Genomic DNA, 16,933 nt, shown 5'->3' with positions numbered 1-16,933 from the left:
AATAATTTCCTCTTTATTAAAGTAAAGGTCTACAGATTGGTCTGCATTACTAATCCACTGATATATTAGTCTACATAGGTGTTAATGCTTTGGTCCAGGAAGCTACATTCAGTACTATAAAACTTTATCTTTTTTGACAGAAAAGATATTAAATTGCACATCTAAGGAGAGGTTGAAACTGGCTATATTTCTGGCAAAGAAAGCAGTCAAGGTATGAACAAATTGCCTAAAGTGAATATCTGAAAACAATGGAACACAGTGACCTAAACAGAAGAAACCCAGGGATGTGAATCTATAATCTTATCGATATTATAAACCTAAAGAACTGAAGAAAAATAAATTCTTCATTGTTTATTTGCAAACGTTTTGACATTCTTGTTGTAGAACTATATTACGGAACCTTTGCAGAGAAATGTTGTGAAACAGCCTAATTGTCTTTACAAATGAGATTTTATTCATTGTTTAAGGATCACAGATTTGTGTTCACTGCTCTCATGGTATTCTCACCTTGAAGAGCAGGATGACACCACCTGTGGACATTGGTTTGGTTGACATTCAAGGAAGTAATGGTTGAACAACCTGAGTTGATTTGTTTTCGGAATTTTTTTTCTTCTTGCTGGGAAAAAGCTGTAAATGTACTTTGCACTTCCTAGCAACCCAACAATGTTGGGGATCTTGCCAGTGTGATATATGATTGACTTGGCCAGTTTATAAAAAAATCACGAGGGTATGAAATACGACTTTATTTTTCCCTGTAGTCCCGCAGCCTTCCCAGCTCACTGACCATGTGGAGCACAACAGTAACCTGAGAAATGACTTTTGCTGCAATGGTAGCTGTCTCTCCACAGCAGTGCGTCCGAGATCAGGAACTTAGCACTATAGAATTAAACCTACATCCTTCATTACTATGGCTTCATTTGCAGGTGCTCCCAAGGACAAAGACAGGTACATGCTTGTATGCCATGTGTACAGTTTTACTCTGAGGGGACAACAGTATTTGACCCTATAGTGTCACAGATGATTGGGGTGTTGCAGGGTCAGGGAACAGAACAATCACCTGTAAGACTATGTGCCAGCAGATTAACCAAGTCTTACAATTCACAAGATCACAAGATAATTATGGATCAGGAAAACCATATATCCATTTTAATGCATCCATCCAGTTGCCCCCCACCCCACCATTGCCGCATCCATTTGTTTTTTTAAATGATTTCAGGCTTTCCATCTCCATTACCCTATCTGGGAGTCCATTTCATGTATTGATCATTCTTTGTGTGAAGAAGAGCTGACTGATACCAATCTTAAGTTTGCCTTTTACTAGTTTGAACCTGTGTCCCCTTGTCCTTGTCTTACAATTTAATATTCCAGATTTACCTTTCTACTCTTAACTATCTTGTATCCCCATAAAATCACCCCCCAAATGCATCCTTTTCAGACTGAAAAGCTTAAGTTTCTCTTTCTCATGATTCAAACCTCTGACAATAGACATCAACCTCCACTTGAATGTCTCAGCGAGCAGAACTGGATGCAGTACTCAAAGTGTGGTTTGTACAGTTTGATCATATGTGAGTGAAGAAACACTTACAGGTGAAGGTTGTGTGTGTGTGTGAGTGGGCACCATGTTACCTTATGGGCAGTGATGGTAAATTATTCAATCACTTTAACAGTGAAAAAAAGGTCATTTTAAGTGGCAGATATGCTTAGTGCATTGTTGGCAAGTGTGGTTTACTTCTATACCTTGCTTGACTTGATAATGTCATTAAACTTTTTGTAGCATTGAGTGACCTTGCACCAAATGGTGGAATTGACACTGATGGCCCTGGCATTCTCCCTTCATTGCCCTAAGCTGCTCTTCTTGGGACCCGCCATAAGAACATAAGAAATAGGAGTAGGCATAAGCAATATGGCCCCTTGAGACTGCACCGCCATTCAATAAGATCATGGCTGATCTTCGACCTCAACTCCACTTTCCTGCCCGATCCCCAATATCGCTTGATTCCCCTGGAGTCCAAAAATCTATCTATCTCAGCCATGAACATTCTCAATGACTCAACATCTACAGCCCTCTGGGGTCAAGAATTTCAAAGATTTACAAACCTCTGAGTGAAGAAATTCTTCCTTATCTCAGTCTTAAATGGTCGACCTCTTATCCTGAGACTTTGTCCCCTAGTTCTAGACTCTCCAGCCAGGGGAAACAACCTCTCAGCATCTGCCCTGTCAAGCCCCCTCAGAATCTTGTATGTTTCAATTAGATCACCTATCATTCTTCTAAACTCCAGGCCCATTCTACTCAATCTTTCCTCATAGGACAGTCCTCTCATCCCAGGAATCAATCTAGTGAACCTTCGTTGCACTACCTCTAAGGCAAGTATGTTCTTCCTTAAATAAGGAGACCAAAATTGTACACGGTACTCCAGGTGAGGTCTCACCAAAGCCCTGTACAATTGTAGTAAGACTTTCTTACTCTTGTACTCCAACCCACTTGCAATAAAGGCCAACATGCCATTTGTCTTCCTAATTGCTTGTTGTACTTGCATGCAAACTTTTTGTGTTTCTTGTATGAGGACATCCAAATCTCTCTGAACACCAACATTTAATAGTTTCTCACCATTTAAAAAAATATTTGGTTTTTCTATTCTTCCTACCAAAGTGAATAACCTTGCATTTCCCCACACCATGCTCCATCTGCCACCTTCTTGCCCACTCGCTTAACCTGTCTATGTCCCTTTGCAGACTCTTTGTGTCCTCCTCGCAGCTTACTTTCCCACCTAGCTTTGTATCGTCAGCAAACTTGGATACATTACACCCGGTCCCTTTATCTAAATCATTAATACAGCATCTGGTCATCCTAAATAATGCCTTTCTCTTGTCCTTTACTTTCTGCAGGAGCACTTCCACGTTGGAATTTACAAATCTAGGAGCTCTGTGCCCTGCAGAAATCCTCGCTGACATTTTCAGATTCTGAAATTTCTGTCCAGCTTTCAAAATAAAATTTTGTGTTGTGGCCCCTTTCAAGCTGTTGCAGGCTCTTAAGAAGTGCGGCAGCATGCTACTTCCTATCCTCAATCAGACAATCTCCCAATGAAATTTCTTCCAATACCTGGAGCTCACTTGAATTGTGCTAATGACGCTGACCCAGAAAATTACAGTGCTAGTGCGACAATCTCCTTGCCGCATTTCTACCCAGGATCACGCTGCAGAGGAAAATCCAGGCTTCTCCTCTCTAGTTCAGCTTTGTATAGATAGTTGACATGGTAGTTGACTGCAGGCAGATTAAATTGGGTACATATTATTTGTGTGCATGTCCCTTGTGGAAGTAATAAATGCATTTGAAGTACTTTAGGACATTTCTGAGAGATGTGATAAGGCACTGTCTAAATGCAAGCCTTTCCCTCTTTCTCACAGGAAAAGAAAATGTTTACAATCATTGGCTACTATCCAGTAATTAGAGCAAGCCTAAGGAAGAGGGGCTGGGCAGAGAGGAAATTTCCAACATTAAAGCAATTGGAGAAGAAAAATGAAGATGATGATGGTATAGTGGACAAATTTCGCAAATTTCGTATTCCGGCACTTTTTTTAAATTTGTTTATGGGATGTGGGCGTCACTGGCGAGGCCGGCATTTATTGCCCATCCCTGATTGCCCTTGAGAAGGTGGTGGTGAGCCGCCTTCTTGAACCGCTGCAGTCCGTGTGGTGAAGGTTCTCCCAAGGTTCTCTTGAAGGGAGTGTGGAACGGAGAAAGGGATACAACACTGTTGCACCAATTCTCTGATCCATGTTCCCTTTGAGCCCGACTTCCTCCTGGGAGTGCTGAATTTATCCTAATTATTAGTCACTTACTTCAATCATTTTGACTTCCCTTTTATTGTAGGGATTATTGGAAATTGTGTCAATGTTTGGTGAAATTTGACTCCTAAGCTGTCCCTAAATACTCATCAAGAGGTGCCAGGGTCAGTCCCAGCTCAAACGTTCAGTGGTCACCATCTTTGTACACTTGTAACTATTTTAAGACATTACAATTTAAGAATCATACTTCGCCATCTGACAAACACAAACTACCTAAAAGCCAACATTGCTACAATGTAAGGACAAAATATTAGTACACTTCAAGTCAGTCTGATTAACCCTTTTGTTATAGTGGTGGTGATTTTCAACAGATGGCTGTGCATTTCTCACCTGAAAAACAGGCGGGAGGCAACTGAAAATCAGGGGTGGGGGGGCGGTGAAGGGGCAGCACATCAGCTGCCACATTGATGCCCAAGGGCTGCTGTGATGCAATTTTCAAGCAGGCCTGCAAATGGGCTAGCAGCCTACCCACCTGAAACAGGTGGGAGGCAGCTTCAAAATGCAAATGGGGGTCCTAGGACTCCAGCTGTAATTTTCAGGTATAAATGGACAAAATGTGCACTGTGCACAGGTGTCGAGCAGCCTAACCAGCGATCCTTAAACGGACAACTTTGTCCCAAACAATTGATTCTAACTTTCTCCATATTAGAATATTGTACAATTCAGACATATTTGCTACTTCTGCTAAACAACACCTAAATGAATGCTTCCTGACTTTCATAGTTAAATCAGACTTCAGTCGTCTGAACATCAGGATGTGGATTACAAAGCAGTTAACAAGGTGTGGCAATATTTCACAGGACAATCAGGCAGGTAGGAAAAGGGAAAAATCTATAACTAATCTCATTAGAGGCTATAGCTGTTTTTATTTAGGGAAAAAGATAGCATAGCACGTAATTAACAAAACACCAATGTTCTCCATGCATTGTGTCAGTTTTTGTTTGTATAAGCCTTTAAACATTTTGTACTTTTAAACAATTCTTTGTAAAACGTCTAACATATTGTAGTATAAATTCAGCGATTCTCCTGCTCCCTGTGAAGAGTCGTGCTTGAAGGACACATGAGTCGGAGATATTACCAATTCTCTGACCTGTGCTTTCTGTGCACTGCCCCGCTGGAAACATAGGATAACTGAATTTATCCTTATAAGACAAGGTTATGAAGAAAAGTATAAGTATCAATCATTCATGACAACCTACAAAATTTGGTAAAGCTGGTGAGCAGCTTTAAGAAAGCTGACACAGCTCCAGAAAAGCTAACAACTCAAAAAGGTCATCTCAAAAATGACCCTGAATAAAAACATATGACCAAGGCTACTGCTTTAAGGTGACTAAATAAGTTCCTTTTTATAAAGATGTCAGCTTTGGCTCAGTGGTAGCGCTCTGTGTCTGAAGGTTGTGGGTTCAAGCTCCCTTCCAGAGACTTGAGCATGTGATCTAGGCTGACACTTCACCTTTCATAATGTCCCAAAGCTCTTCACAGCCAGTGAAGTACTCTTGAAGTTTAGTCACTGTTGTAATGTAGGGAAACATGGCTGCCAAGGTCTCACAAACAGCAATGAGATATGTGACCAAATCATCTGTTTTTTTGGTGGTGTTTGTTGAAGGATAAATGTTGGCCTGAACACCTCACCTACTGTTCTTCAAACAATGCCATGGCAATTTTTTTTATCGATGGAGTACTGCACTATTGGAGGTGCTGTCTTTCAGTTGCAATGTTAATTTGAGGCCTAACCTGCTCTCTCAGTTGGATAAAAAAATTCCCATGGCATTGTTTGAAGAACAGCAGGGGAGGTGTTCAGGTCAACATTTATCCTTCACACCATTAAGTTACTCTCCAGTGACACCATGAACTTCATGATGTCAGAGAACGGGGAGTTCTTTGCAAAATGTCTACCCTCAGATTTCCTTTCACCATATTCAATGTGGTGACAAAGGGCATATGAAAGATGTCAGTACCAATAGAAATATCTTTATAACACTGCAAGATGTGGAGCCATTTAGTAGAATTTGCTTCCCCTATCATTAGGTGGAATGTTTACAACTAAAATCTGAAACTCGGCATATGGAGATTGCAGCTGTAAATCTACATCCTACCACAATGTGGCACTACACAGCTTTGCGGCTTGTTTCAAAGCAGAACTTTCAATTAATATTCCTTCATCAAAATTGCTGAGGGATGTAGTTGAAACTAAACTGCCTGATAAAAAGGTTCTATTTTAAATGCCAGATGGCTTATTTATTGAAATACTGGTTTATATTAGCAAGAAATACTAAGATGCACCTGCAGGATAAACAGAGGTCCTGAATTTCCACGCAGTGACTTCTGCTACATTTGCGCTGATGTGAGATGAGTTGCGCTCGCCGATGGTCTGAAGAACGTATTGTATCAGAGTTTCATGGGTCAGCTTATTTGCATATCCCATGTAAAATGGAACTAATGTGGCGGGATGCTTGGAAATTAGAGTGCAGCCTTTAAGAAAAACAGTTCTGGCTGAAGATTGCAGCAGCAAGTTGGGGGAGCAGCAGGCAAGGAGAAAAGTACTTGGCTCAGTGAGCTGACTGTCAGCTAGCTTGACAGGATGTCTTTTGAGTGTTTTTGTGTCGCTTTTCAAGAATGTCTACTGTAGGAGCAGCTAGCAGAGACACCCAAAGAAGGGACAAGGGCATAGCACAGGGACAAAGAGGAAGATGCCACAATTTCATAGAGACTTACCTATAAAACCCTTTTGAAATAGAGCAGAGGAGAGACAGACTACTGGATATCCATGGGAGGAAGTCTCCAAAAAATGACTCTCATGCTATGTAGAAAGAGATGGCACTGGCACTGATTGCCAAATCTCACCCCCAGGATTGCAGACCAGTGCTGCAAGAAGTTCAATGACCTGACCAGAGCAGGCAAGGTAACACCCTGGCCACTCTCCCTTTTCTTCCTTGGGCACTCTGGGCACCAGCAACTCTTGACCTTCTAAAACTAACCTCCACAAAAATAGCCCTTCACAATGCACTCTGGTTAAGTGGTCAGTTTTAATGTAGAGCTGCTTTTCTGGCTCCACATTAAGCTAAGTATTTTTTTAAAAACTCACTTTTTTGTTGCGGCCTCCTGTGGTCCTTTAATAGACCGCTGGTTAGGATGCATGTAGACCAGGTATTCCTGAATACATCAGGCTTGACCTGAGGGCAAACCAATGTGTCTTAAAATAGGCGTTAGGCCCCTTATTAGCATATAGAAGGGGCCTAACCTGTTTTAGGTGTCCACTAGGGACGCCTCTACAGCACCCGAACCAATATGGTGTCGGACATGTTTCCAATGCTGTTCGGGTGCGGGAGGTTGGCCCCCTAAATTGAACCACTTGCACTCATTTATTGCCTGGAAAATGGGAGCAACAAAGTCCATTTTCACACCTGACAGGCAGATTGTGGGAAGGACCAAACTGCAACCGGAAACTCGGGAGGACCAATTTTGGGGCAGAAAACTGGTGGAAATGGCTCCCGCCTCATTTTGTTGCCCAAAGCAACAAGATGCTCCAATTTTGCACAGAAAAATGCCAAAAGCAGCCTGGAAATTTGGGACCAGAGTGCCTGGTAGCTCAATTCTGATCAATTATATTTAAACTAAAGGTCAAATAGGTGAGCATTTATGGTGGTAAATGACAAGTGGCATTGAGATTCTGATTCTTTGAATAAGGTAATGTAATAGCAGATACTCCTGTGGATGGAAAAGTCATTCATTTTACATATTTGTTCAGTGATCATTAGTACATTAAACAATGAAGTGTAGAACAAATTTATTGTTAGGGTGTAGCGAATTGAACCAGGCCATTTCATATTTATTGTTGATGTGTGCCTTTATTTTCCTTACATTTTGTTTGCAGCCCATTAATGATTGATAAAAATAAGACACCAGTATTTTATTGTTGATTTTCTTATAATACAGTAAAATACGCAGCTTACTTCTAGGATTCAGCAACTTTAAAGGGGCATTGTCATCCTAGTGAAATTATAGATATATTGCTTTACCAGGTGTTTGTAAGCAGGAGATGGATGGTGACACAATGGGCAATGCAATGACATCATTTCAGCAGCAACCATACTTTCACTAAAAAAAAGTTGTTAAAAGTTTTTAAAAATCCCTTCAACATATTATTGGAATGGTTCAATATATATTACAGCTGCCACAAAGCAAACATTCCTGGCAGTAAGAATACTGTTTTTGGTGTGGGAGTTTTTGTTTATGAACTAAGCATTCCTGAAAAGTGAACTGTAACAGGATGACATTGTTCCTTTATACTATTAGTATAGTAACCATAGAGAAAAAACATGGTTATAGGAGGTACAAACCTGAGAACCTTGATTCAGTTTATTTTAGATGTGTGTATTTTCTATTCTTTTAGGTAGTACAGCGTGGGTGGGGGAGAGGGATTATTACTGGGGTAGTAAAATCATTATTGTTAACAAGAGTAGGCTAGTAATATAATTGATTACGTCCACTGCCCCAATACTGTCATAGCCTACATGAAGCTCAGCTCAAAGTATTAATTATTCATGGTAAGCAGCAAAATAAGTTTCTTAGCCTTGGAGTAACTGCCACCTGATGCATTAGTGAGGTTGGCAGTGGAAATTCCATAAAACAGGCTTTCAGAATTTGCTGCTAACCAGCTCAGTACTGAATACAAGTACAGAGACTCGATTTCTGGCTTAGGAACGGAGGAAAAATATCCATTCTGATGGAAACTTATTCCCAATAAAGGCAATTGTAAAGGATCTCACATTCTTATGTGACCCATCTGAGCTGCTTTCACACCGATATTCTACTCTTTCCTAATTTAATTTACTTTTCTACATTAGATGATGAGTCTCTGCAGCTTCAGGAAGAGGAAGATTCCCAATATAACGTGAATGATCCAGACAGCATTCATCATTTAGTGGTATGGCGATGATACCACTTTTAGAACAATGTTTTTCTCTGCTATCTAGAGGAATCTATCAAATGAGTTCTTTTCAATATTAGGAAAAGTCTTTCAAATTCAGAAGGGATGGAAAGGTGGTTTGCTCTCAGAGATGTGACAGAGCACCTATTGAGATAGCTGTTCTGAGATACGTGAGAACAGCCCTCATTGACTCACCTTCCATGTTTTCCTTTCTTCATTGTGAGGAAAGTCTCGTGTTTCCACTTGATACTTTCACCTGACTGACCTGCTGAGAGTGAAAATTGTGCTAATGAACCATGTCAAACAATTCTGCAGAACTCTGCACCATGGAGCAACCTGTTAAGTCTCCCCTGTTGGTGTTAGAACATACTTATACTGTTTTGTGAAGCTCCCCCAATGACTCAGTGGGTAAATGCACTGTATGTGACAATCATACAGACCTGGAAAGTTCCAGGTTCGATCCTTGGTGAGCGCTCTATTATCAGGTGGAGTTTGTGACAAGTTCCGGGGAGGAGAAAGGATAACGGGAGGAGGGTCAGATTGCAGGTCGGCAGTGGCGCTCGGGAGTGCTGTGGATCCAGGACCAGCACTCCCGCTCTTCCTGGCTCCAGATTTAAGTAAAAAAAAGTTAACTTGCCTTTCTGGTGGCGCCACTTGCTAGGAAACCATGCCTGGAAAACCTGAGTAGAGCAGGCCTGGCACCTGCTTCTTGGAGGGCAGCCTAATTTCTTAAAGGGGCCCTAAAACATGTGTTAGACCTCTCATTAGCATATGCAAGGGGCCTAACTCCTGTTTTAGGTGGCCTCCCTGGCTGCCTGAAAATCATCCAACGCCAATATGGCTGTGGACTTTTTTTTAGGTGCCCTTGGCCTGCAGGGCATGGTCCTGCAAAATTGCTAATTTTTACCCCTGTTTTCCATCCATGAAATGGATGCACCGATCATCAATTTCTACCCCTCTGTGTTGGGAAACAATGGCTTGGATTTTCCTCCTGCTTCAAATCAGGTGGGATAGTGACAAAAACATTGGGAAATTTGGATGGTAAAACCTACAGTCTTCCTGTCCTGACTTGAATTTTCCTCCCTTCACATGTAAATTATACCTTCCGACTCTGTTTCCCCTGCCCCCAGGGATCGCCAGGATGGAGGTGACAAGTCTCTGGGGCAGCAGTGGAAGGCCTCCCGACGTCTCTTGTAAGGGGGGAGGATCTGTAGTGGGGCATCTTTCCCTCCCATTAGGCCATGTTCCTATGTTAGAGTTTGGCTCAGTCAAATATAATATAATATTTAAATATCCCTCTGATCTTCAGGGCGCTGTGCTCCCTTTAACCTGGCCTCCACTTCTTTGGGTGCTGCAGCACTGTTGGAATTCCCATTGGCTGTAGTAGTGGGCTCCAGCTTGATGGTGGGAATCCTGTCAGGAGCCTGCCCTGCACATATAATCATCCCCAATCCAGAAAAATAAGTCATAGCAGGGTCAAGGCATTGGGCAGTAGTCCCATCTGACCTTCCTCTGGTGGAAAGAGGAAAATCCAGGCCAATGTATTCATAAGTCATTAAGAGTGAAATGACCACCAGAGACATTCACTTAATCTAACAAGGAAGACTGCTTGTTTTCATCTAAATACCATCAGATTGTATCAAAGGTCTAAACCACAGACAATATATATTTACAATTCTTATTAAACACTGCACAATTGCCGTCTTCAGACCCTTATGTTTGTAAGTGGCAAAGATGGTGGACATCAAGTGGCAAATAACTTTCTCTCTCAGACAGATGGTCAACGCCATACAGGTGTACATAGCATCAGGGGCAACTGAGGCAGGATTGACATGGAAGGGAATGGATGCAAGAAGCATCTGCCCCACTTCTGGCAGAATTTAACAATCGACAAAAATGAGCAGAGAGCCATCCGGCCACAAATTCCTTTCCTGCCTGCCAGATTGTGCCAATTATTCACCTCCAGTGGGAGAGGAATTTCAGGGCCCTGTCGTTTTCTCTAGCATGTCATCATTTGAACTTGATAACAAATGCTTCCTTTTGCTCATGGAATTAAATAATTGAGTTAGAGTACACGTGGGGTAGATTGTACATGGTCTGTGGAAAGATGGGCCTTTTCTCAATCTATACTTCCTTATGTTCTTAAGACTTATTCGCAAAATAGTGCATTAACACTTTTATGATTGGATTTACTATCTTATTTCAGTCGAAGATGATATCAAAAGAAATACCCTACTTCATCTGGACAGTACGAAGGAATGTAATTGACTGCCGCTATTTACACAGAGAGCAAATGATGAATCATTACGGCAGGAATGCATCTTTTACAACCAAAGTAAGATATATTCTTTAGTTAAATGTCTTTATTGTTCATCAGTAATAAAGAAGAGCTGAACTCATTTAGCATGAAATTTTGACTATAGAAAGAGAGACAATTATGATAGAGATCCACATGATTCATTGATCGTTAATGATTCAGTTTTTTTGAATATATGCTTCTCTTGCCCCTCACTTCTCTCCTCCCTTTTCCTAGATGCATATCCTTCTAGCCAAGAACTGTGGCTAGTCTGTGCTACAAACTTCTGAACATCTGTTGTCAGTGTTTCTTTGTGCTCAATCAGCATGAGGTACAGTTCTGAATGGGATGATTGATTGTCATTGATTTTTCAATCTCCATTAAGATGATTGAACACAATTAAGCAGAATGGGATATGGATTTTAATGTGGACAAATGTAAGGTATGCATTTTAGAACAGGACGAATGGATCCTATTTTGTAGCAGGTTGATGGATTGTGGGATAGGCTGATGCCCAGCCTCACAGAATGCATTATCAGGCCCCTCCTCATACAGGGAGAACAGCGCTAGAAAAATTCAGAAGGGAGGGATGGCAACCCAAACTAATGGTCACCGTAAGTGTAAGTGGTAAGATTTAGTAATGAGTAATGAGCTAGACTTAATTAATAATCTAACAATAAGGGAACATTTATCTAACAGTGATCATAAAATGATCAAATTCAATATTAGGTTTGAAAAGGAGAAACTTAACACAGTTACTAAGATTCTAGATTTTGGTAAGGCTAACTTTTATGGGATGAGACAGAGTCTGATGACAACAAACTGGTCAAAACTTCATCAGGTAAAACTATAGATGAACAGTGGGAATGTTCAAAAATCAATTAAATTTAATACAGGATCAGCGTATGCCCCTAAGGGACAAGAGCTCTACTTACCAAATAAAACAGTCATGGTTGACAAAAGAGGTGAGAGATAACATAAAACTAAAGGAAAGTGCACACAAAAGTGCAAAGAATAGTGTAGGTCCGGGGACTGGGAGAGATATAAAGAACAGCAACGGAAGACAAAAAAGATAGTAAGAGCTGCAAAAAGGAATATGAAAAGATACTTGCAGGGGATATCAAAATTAACACAAAAGTTTTTATAATTATATTAGAAGAAAAAGGGTAGTCAAGGGTAATGTGGGCCCTTTAAAAATAAGGAAATGGCAAACTGGTTGAATAATTACTTTGTGTCAGTCTTCACAGTAGAGGAAGAGGGTAATATACCTGACATTCCAGGGAAACTAATAATGAGTCAAGGACTGGAACTCACTAAACTTAAAGTAATCAAGAAAACAGTATTAGAAAAAGTAATGGCACTAAAGACTGACAAGCCCCTAGGACTTGATGGTTTCCACCCGAGGGTTTTAAAGGAAGTAGGTGAGTTAGTTGCAGATGCTTTAGCCACAATCTTCCAAATCTCTCTCGATTCAGGAATTGTCCCTTTAGATTGGAAAATTGCAAATGTGACTCCCATTATTTAAGAAAGGTGTGAGAGAGAAACCAGGAAATTATAGACCTGCTAGTCTAACATCTGTTGTGGGGAAGTTATTGGAATCTACAATTAAGGACAAATTGACTGTGCATTTAAAGAAATTTGTGTTGATTAGAGAGAGCCAACATGGATTTGTAAAGGGTAAGTCATGCATAACAAACCAAATTGAATTTTTTGAGGAAGTAACTAAAGTAATAGACAGAGGAATGTCTACGGATATAGTTTATATGGACTTCCAGAAGGCATTTGATGAGGCTCCACATAAGAGACTGTTTGCTAAAATTAAAGCTCATGGAATTGAAGGCAAATTATTGACCTGCTTAGGAGATTGGTTAGGCAGTAGAAGACAGAGAGTTGGGATAATGGATATGTACTCGAATTGGAAAGAAGTGACTAGTGGTGTCCCACAAGAATCTGTGCTGGGGCCTCAACTATTCCCTATATTTATTAATGACCTAAATAACACAATAGAGAACCATATATCCAAATTTGTTGATGACACAAAGATTGGTGGCATAGTAAGTAGTGTAGAAGGAAGCATAAAATTACAAAGAGACACTGATAGATTAAGTGAGTGCGCAAAACTGTGGCAGATGGATCTTAACACAGGTAAGTGTGAGGTCATCCATTTTGGACCAAAAAAGGTTAGATCTGAATATATTTTGAATGGTGAAAAGCCAGGAACAGTGGAGATCCAAAGAGATTTAAGGGTCCATGTGCACAGATCACTAATATGTAGTGGTCAGGTACAAAAAATAATCAAGCCTTTATATCTAGAGGGTTGGAATATAAAGGGGAGGAAGTTTTGCTACAGCCTGAGATGCCTGAAAAATGGGCCCCATAAATTTAACAGTAGGTCCAACACCTGTTGAGATTGGATGCAGGCTGTCCCGCTGCTAAATTGGTATGTTTAGTGCTTGTTTTACGCCCCCAAAAAACGGGTGCAATGCCTACTAATTTCTATCCCTGGTTATCACTAACTCCATAGCATTCATTTGATATCTCTCACACTCCAGTGAGAAAAAGCAAATGAGAAGAGAGAAGGCGAATAAAGGAGACAAATATATTAATGCCGCATTCATATTTCACTGAAGGATGCAGAATCCACGCTGTTTTCATGGATACAATCTGAAGGCACATTTTCATTGCTTTCTGGTGTTATTTTGGTTAAGGAAGATAGGATTGTATTTGTAGTCTACATAATAATTATCAATAGCCTCAGTTCTTTTTAGTCACTAAAATGTGAATGATGCTACAAACTCTAAAAGCTTTGTCAAGGCTTTACATCAGTTGTTTTTATATTAGACCCAATGCTTTTCCTTCCTTTTTGACCATCTCTTCCAGGTCATTTCTGATGGGTGATTGGCTAAAAGTATTTCCTCCTGTAGTTTCCAGGAGACATCACTTTCTCTTACGGTAACTGAAAAATAGCGGTGACTTGGATCAGTGATAATAGGACAATGAACTTTTGAGTTTAGCACAGACAGGCCACCTGTTCCGATCTGTATGCAAGATACAGTTTGCCATCTTTAATCATTTTATGCTTTTGGCACAAAGGGACACTTTGAGTGTGCGACTGTCTCGTGACTGAATATCTCATACCTAGATTTGTCTAGTGTTGGCAACTCTCTGATTTACAGAAGTGACTTCAGGTGTGCATTAATACCCCCAGCCTTTGGTTTCCTATACAATAAATAATAGTCTTGCTCATTCCTGCATCCCTTGGATCAATGGTTTATGACAATAGCCCTTGGTTGCAGTCAGATGTGTGCAGTATATTAATCTTCAAACGTAGCAATTTAAACTGTGGGGCAGTACTGCTATAAAGATTAATTGTTGAGACTATACTGGTGGCTGGGTCAATAAACCACCAGAGCAGTGTTTTGGAAATATTTTTCACATCGTTCACCTGACGAAGGGGGAAGCCTCCGAAAGCTTGTGAATTTAAAATAAAATTGCTGGACTATAACTTGGTGTTGTAAAATTGTTTACAATTGGAAATATTCTTCATGCACCACTGCATTTTAAAGAATGAGTCATTGGATCATTTTGCTTAGGCATAATGTCTAGAATGATTTTCGACCATTTTGCTTAGGCATAATTTTGAAAAGCCTTTTTATTTCTTTGGAAACCAGAAATGGGCAATCTTTATATCAGTTCCTTGGAACAAGCCATTCTGTAGCTATAGCAACGTAACATTTTCATTCAAAGACACAGTTTGGCATTCTCATCACTTTTAGTTTCAGTCCTTAGCTTTTATTCGACCTTGTTTTTCTTCAAGTATTTTAAAACGTTATACTCTGAAATAGTGATGGATTCCCTTTGAAAAATTGACAGCAGATGAATAACCAGCTCAATGAAGAGTATGAGTTCTAGAGTAATAACATCAAGAGGACATAAACAGGCGGACACATGACAGGTGAAATTTAACGCGGAGAAGTGTAAAGTGATGCATTTGGGCAGGAAGAACGAGGAGAGGCAATATAAACTAAATGGTACAATTTTAAAGACGATGCAGGATCGGAGAGACCTGGGGGTAATTTTTTTTATTCGTTCATGGAATGTGGGTGTTGCTGGCAAGGCCAGTATTTATTGCCCACCCCTAATTGCACTTAAGAAGGTGATGGTGAGCCGCCTTCTTAAACTGCTGCAGTCCATGTGGTGAAGGTTCTCCCACAGTGCTGTTAGATAGCGAGTTCCAGGATTTTGAACCAGCGACGATGAAGGAACAGCGATATATTTCCAAATCGGGATGGTGTGTGACTTGGAGGGGAATGTGCAGGTGGCATTGTTCCCATGTGCCTGCTGCCCTTGTCCTTCCAGGTGGTAGAGGTCGCGGGTTCAGGAGGTGCAGTCGAAGAAGCCTTGGCGAGTTGCTGCAGTGCATCCTGTGGATGGTACACACTGCAGCCACGGTGCGCCAGTGGTGAAGGGAGTGAATGTTTAGGGTGGTGGATGGGGTGCCAATCAAGCAGGCTGCTTTGTCCTGGATGGTGTTGAGCTTCTTGAGTGTTGTTGGAGCTGCACTCATCCAGGCAAGTGGAGAGTATTCCATCACACTCCTGACTTGTGCCTTGTAGATGGTGGAAAGGCTTTGGGGAGTCAGGAGGTGAGTCACTCGCCACAGAATACTCAGCTTCTGACCTGCTCTTGTAGCCACGGTATTTATGTGACTGGTCCAGTTAAGTTTCTGGTCAATGGTGACTCCCAGGATGTTGATGGTGGGGGATTCGGTGATGATAATGCCGTTGAATGTTAAGGGGAGGTGGTTAGACTCTCTCTTGTTGGAGATGATCATTGCCTGGCACTTGTCTGGTGCAAATGATACTTGCCACTTATCAGCCCAAGCCTAGATGTTGTCCAGGTCTTGCTGCATGCGGGCACAGACTGCTTCATTATCTGAGGGGTTTCGAATGGAACTGAACACTGTGCAATCATCAGCGAACATCCCCATTTCTGACCTTATGATGGAGGGAAGGTCATTGATGAAGCAGCTGAAGATGGTTGGGCCTAGGACACTGCCCTGAGGAACTCCTTCAGCAATGTCCTGCGGCTGAGATGATTGGCCTCCAACAATCACTACCATTTTCCTTTGTGCTAGGTATGACTCCAGCCACTGGATAGTTTTCCCCCTGATTCCCATTGACTTCAATTTTACTAGGGCTTCTTGGTACCACACTTGGTCAAATGCTGCCTGATGTCAAGAGCAGTCACTCTCACCTCACCTCTGGAATTCAGCTCTTTTGTCCATGGACCAATGCTGTAATGAGATCTGGAGCCGAGTGGTCCTGGTGGAAGCCAAACTGAGCATCGGGCTGCAGGTTATTGGTGAGTAAGTGCCGCTTGATAGCACTGTTGACGACACCTTCCATCACTTTGCTGATGATTGAGAGTAGACTGATGGGGCGGTAATTGGCCAGATTGGATTTTCATGCTTTTTGTGGACAGGACATGCCTGGGCAATTTTCCACATTGTTGGGTAGATGCCAGCATTGTAGATGTACTGGAACAGCTTGGCTAAAGGCGCGGCTAGTTCTGGAGCACATGTCTTCAGCACTACAGCTGGGATGTTCTCGGGGCCCATAGCCTTTGCTGTATCCAGTGCACTCAGCCATTTCTTGATATCACGTGGAGTGAATCGAATTGGGGATATCGGGAGGAGGCCGAGATGGATCATCCACTCGGCACTTCTGGCTGAAGATGGTTGCAAACGCTTTAGCGTTGTCTTTTGCACTCACGTGCTGGACCCTTCCATCATTGAGGATGGGGATGTTCACGGAGCCTCCTCCTCCCCTTAGTTGTTTAATTGTCCACCACCATTGACG

At 41.5% G+C, this 16,933-nt stretch overlaps 1 protein-coding gene across 1 annotated transcript in view; it reads left to right on the top strand.

Annotated features, from left to right (window-relative positions):
• The window catches only part of LOC137341780 (protein monoglycylase TTLL8-like), a 71,770-nt gene that overhangs the window by 14,101 nt on the left and 40,736 nt on the right, over positions 1–16,933 (top strand). Inside the window, exons 3-5 of the mRNA XM_068005282.1 lie at positions 3,406–3,532; positions 8,694–8,773; positions 10,983–11,111. Coding sequence (XP_067861383.1) covers positions 3,406–3,532; positions 8,694–8,773; positions 10,983–11,111 — 336 coding nt within the window. The remainder of the gene's footprint in view (positions 1–3,405; positions 3,533–8,693; positions 8,774–10,982; positions 11,112–16,933) is intronic.

Source organism: Heptranchias perlo, chromosome 24, assembly GCF_035084215.1.
Source record: "Heptranchias perlo isolate sHepPer1 chromosome 24, sHepPer1.hap1, whole genome shotgun sequence".
Classification (NCBI taxonomy): Eukaryota; Metazoa; Chordata; class Chondrichthyes; order Hexanchiformes; family Hexanchidae; genus Heptranchias; species Heptranchias perlo.
This window is presented reverse-complemented; position numbering and strand designations above follow the sequence as displayed.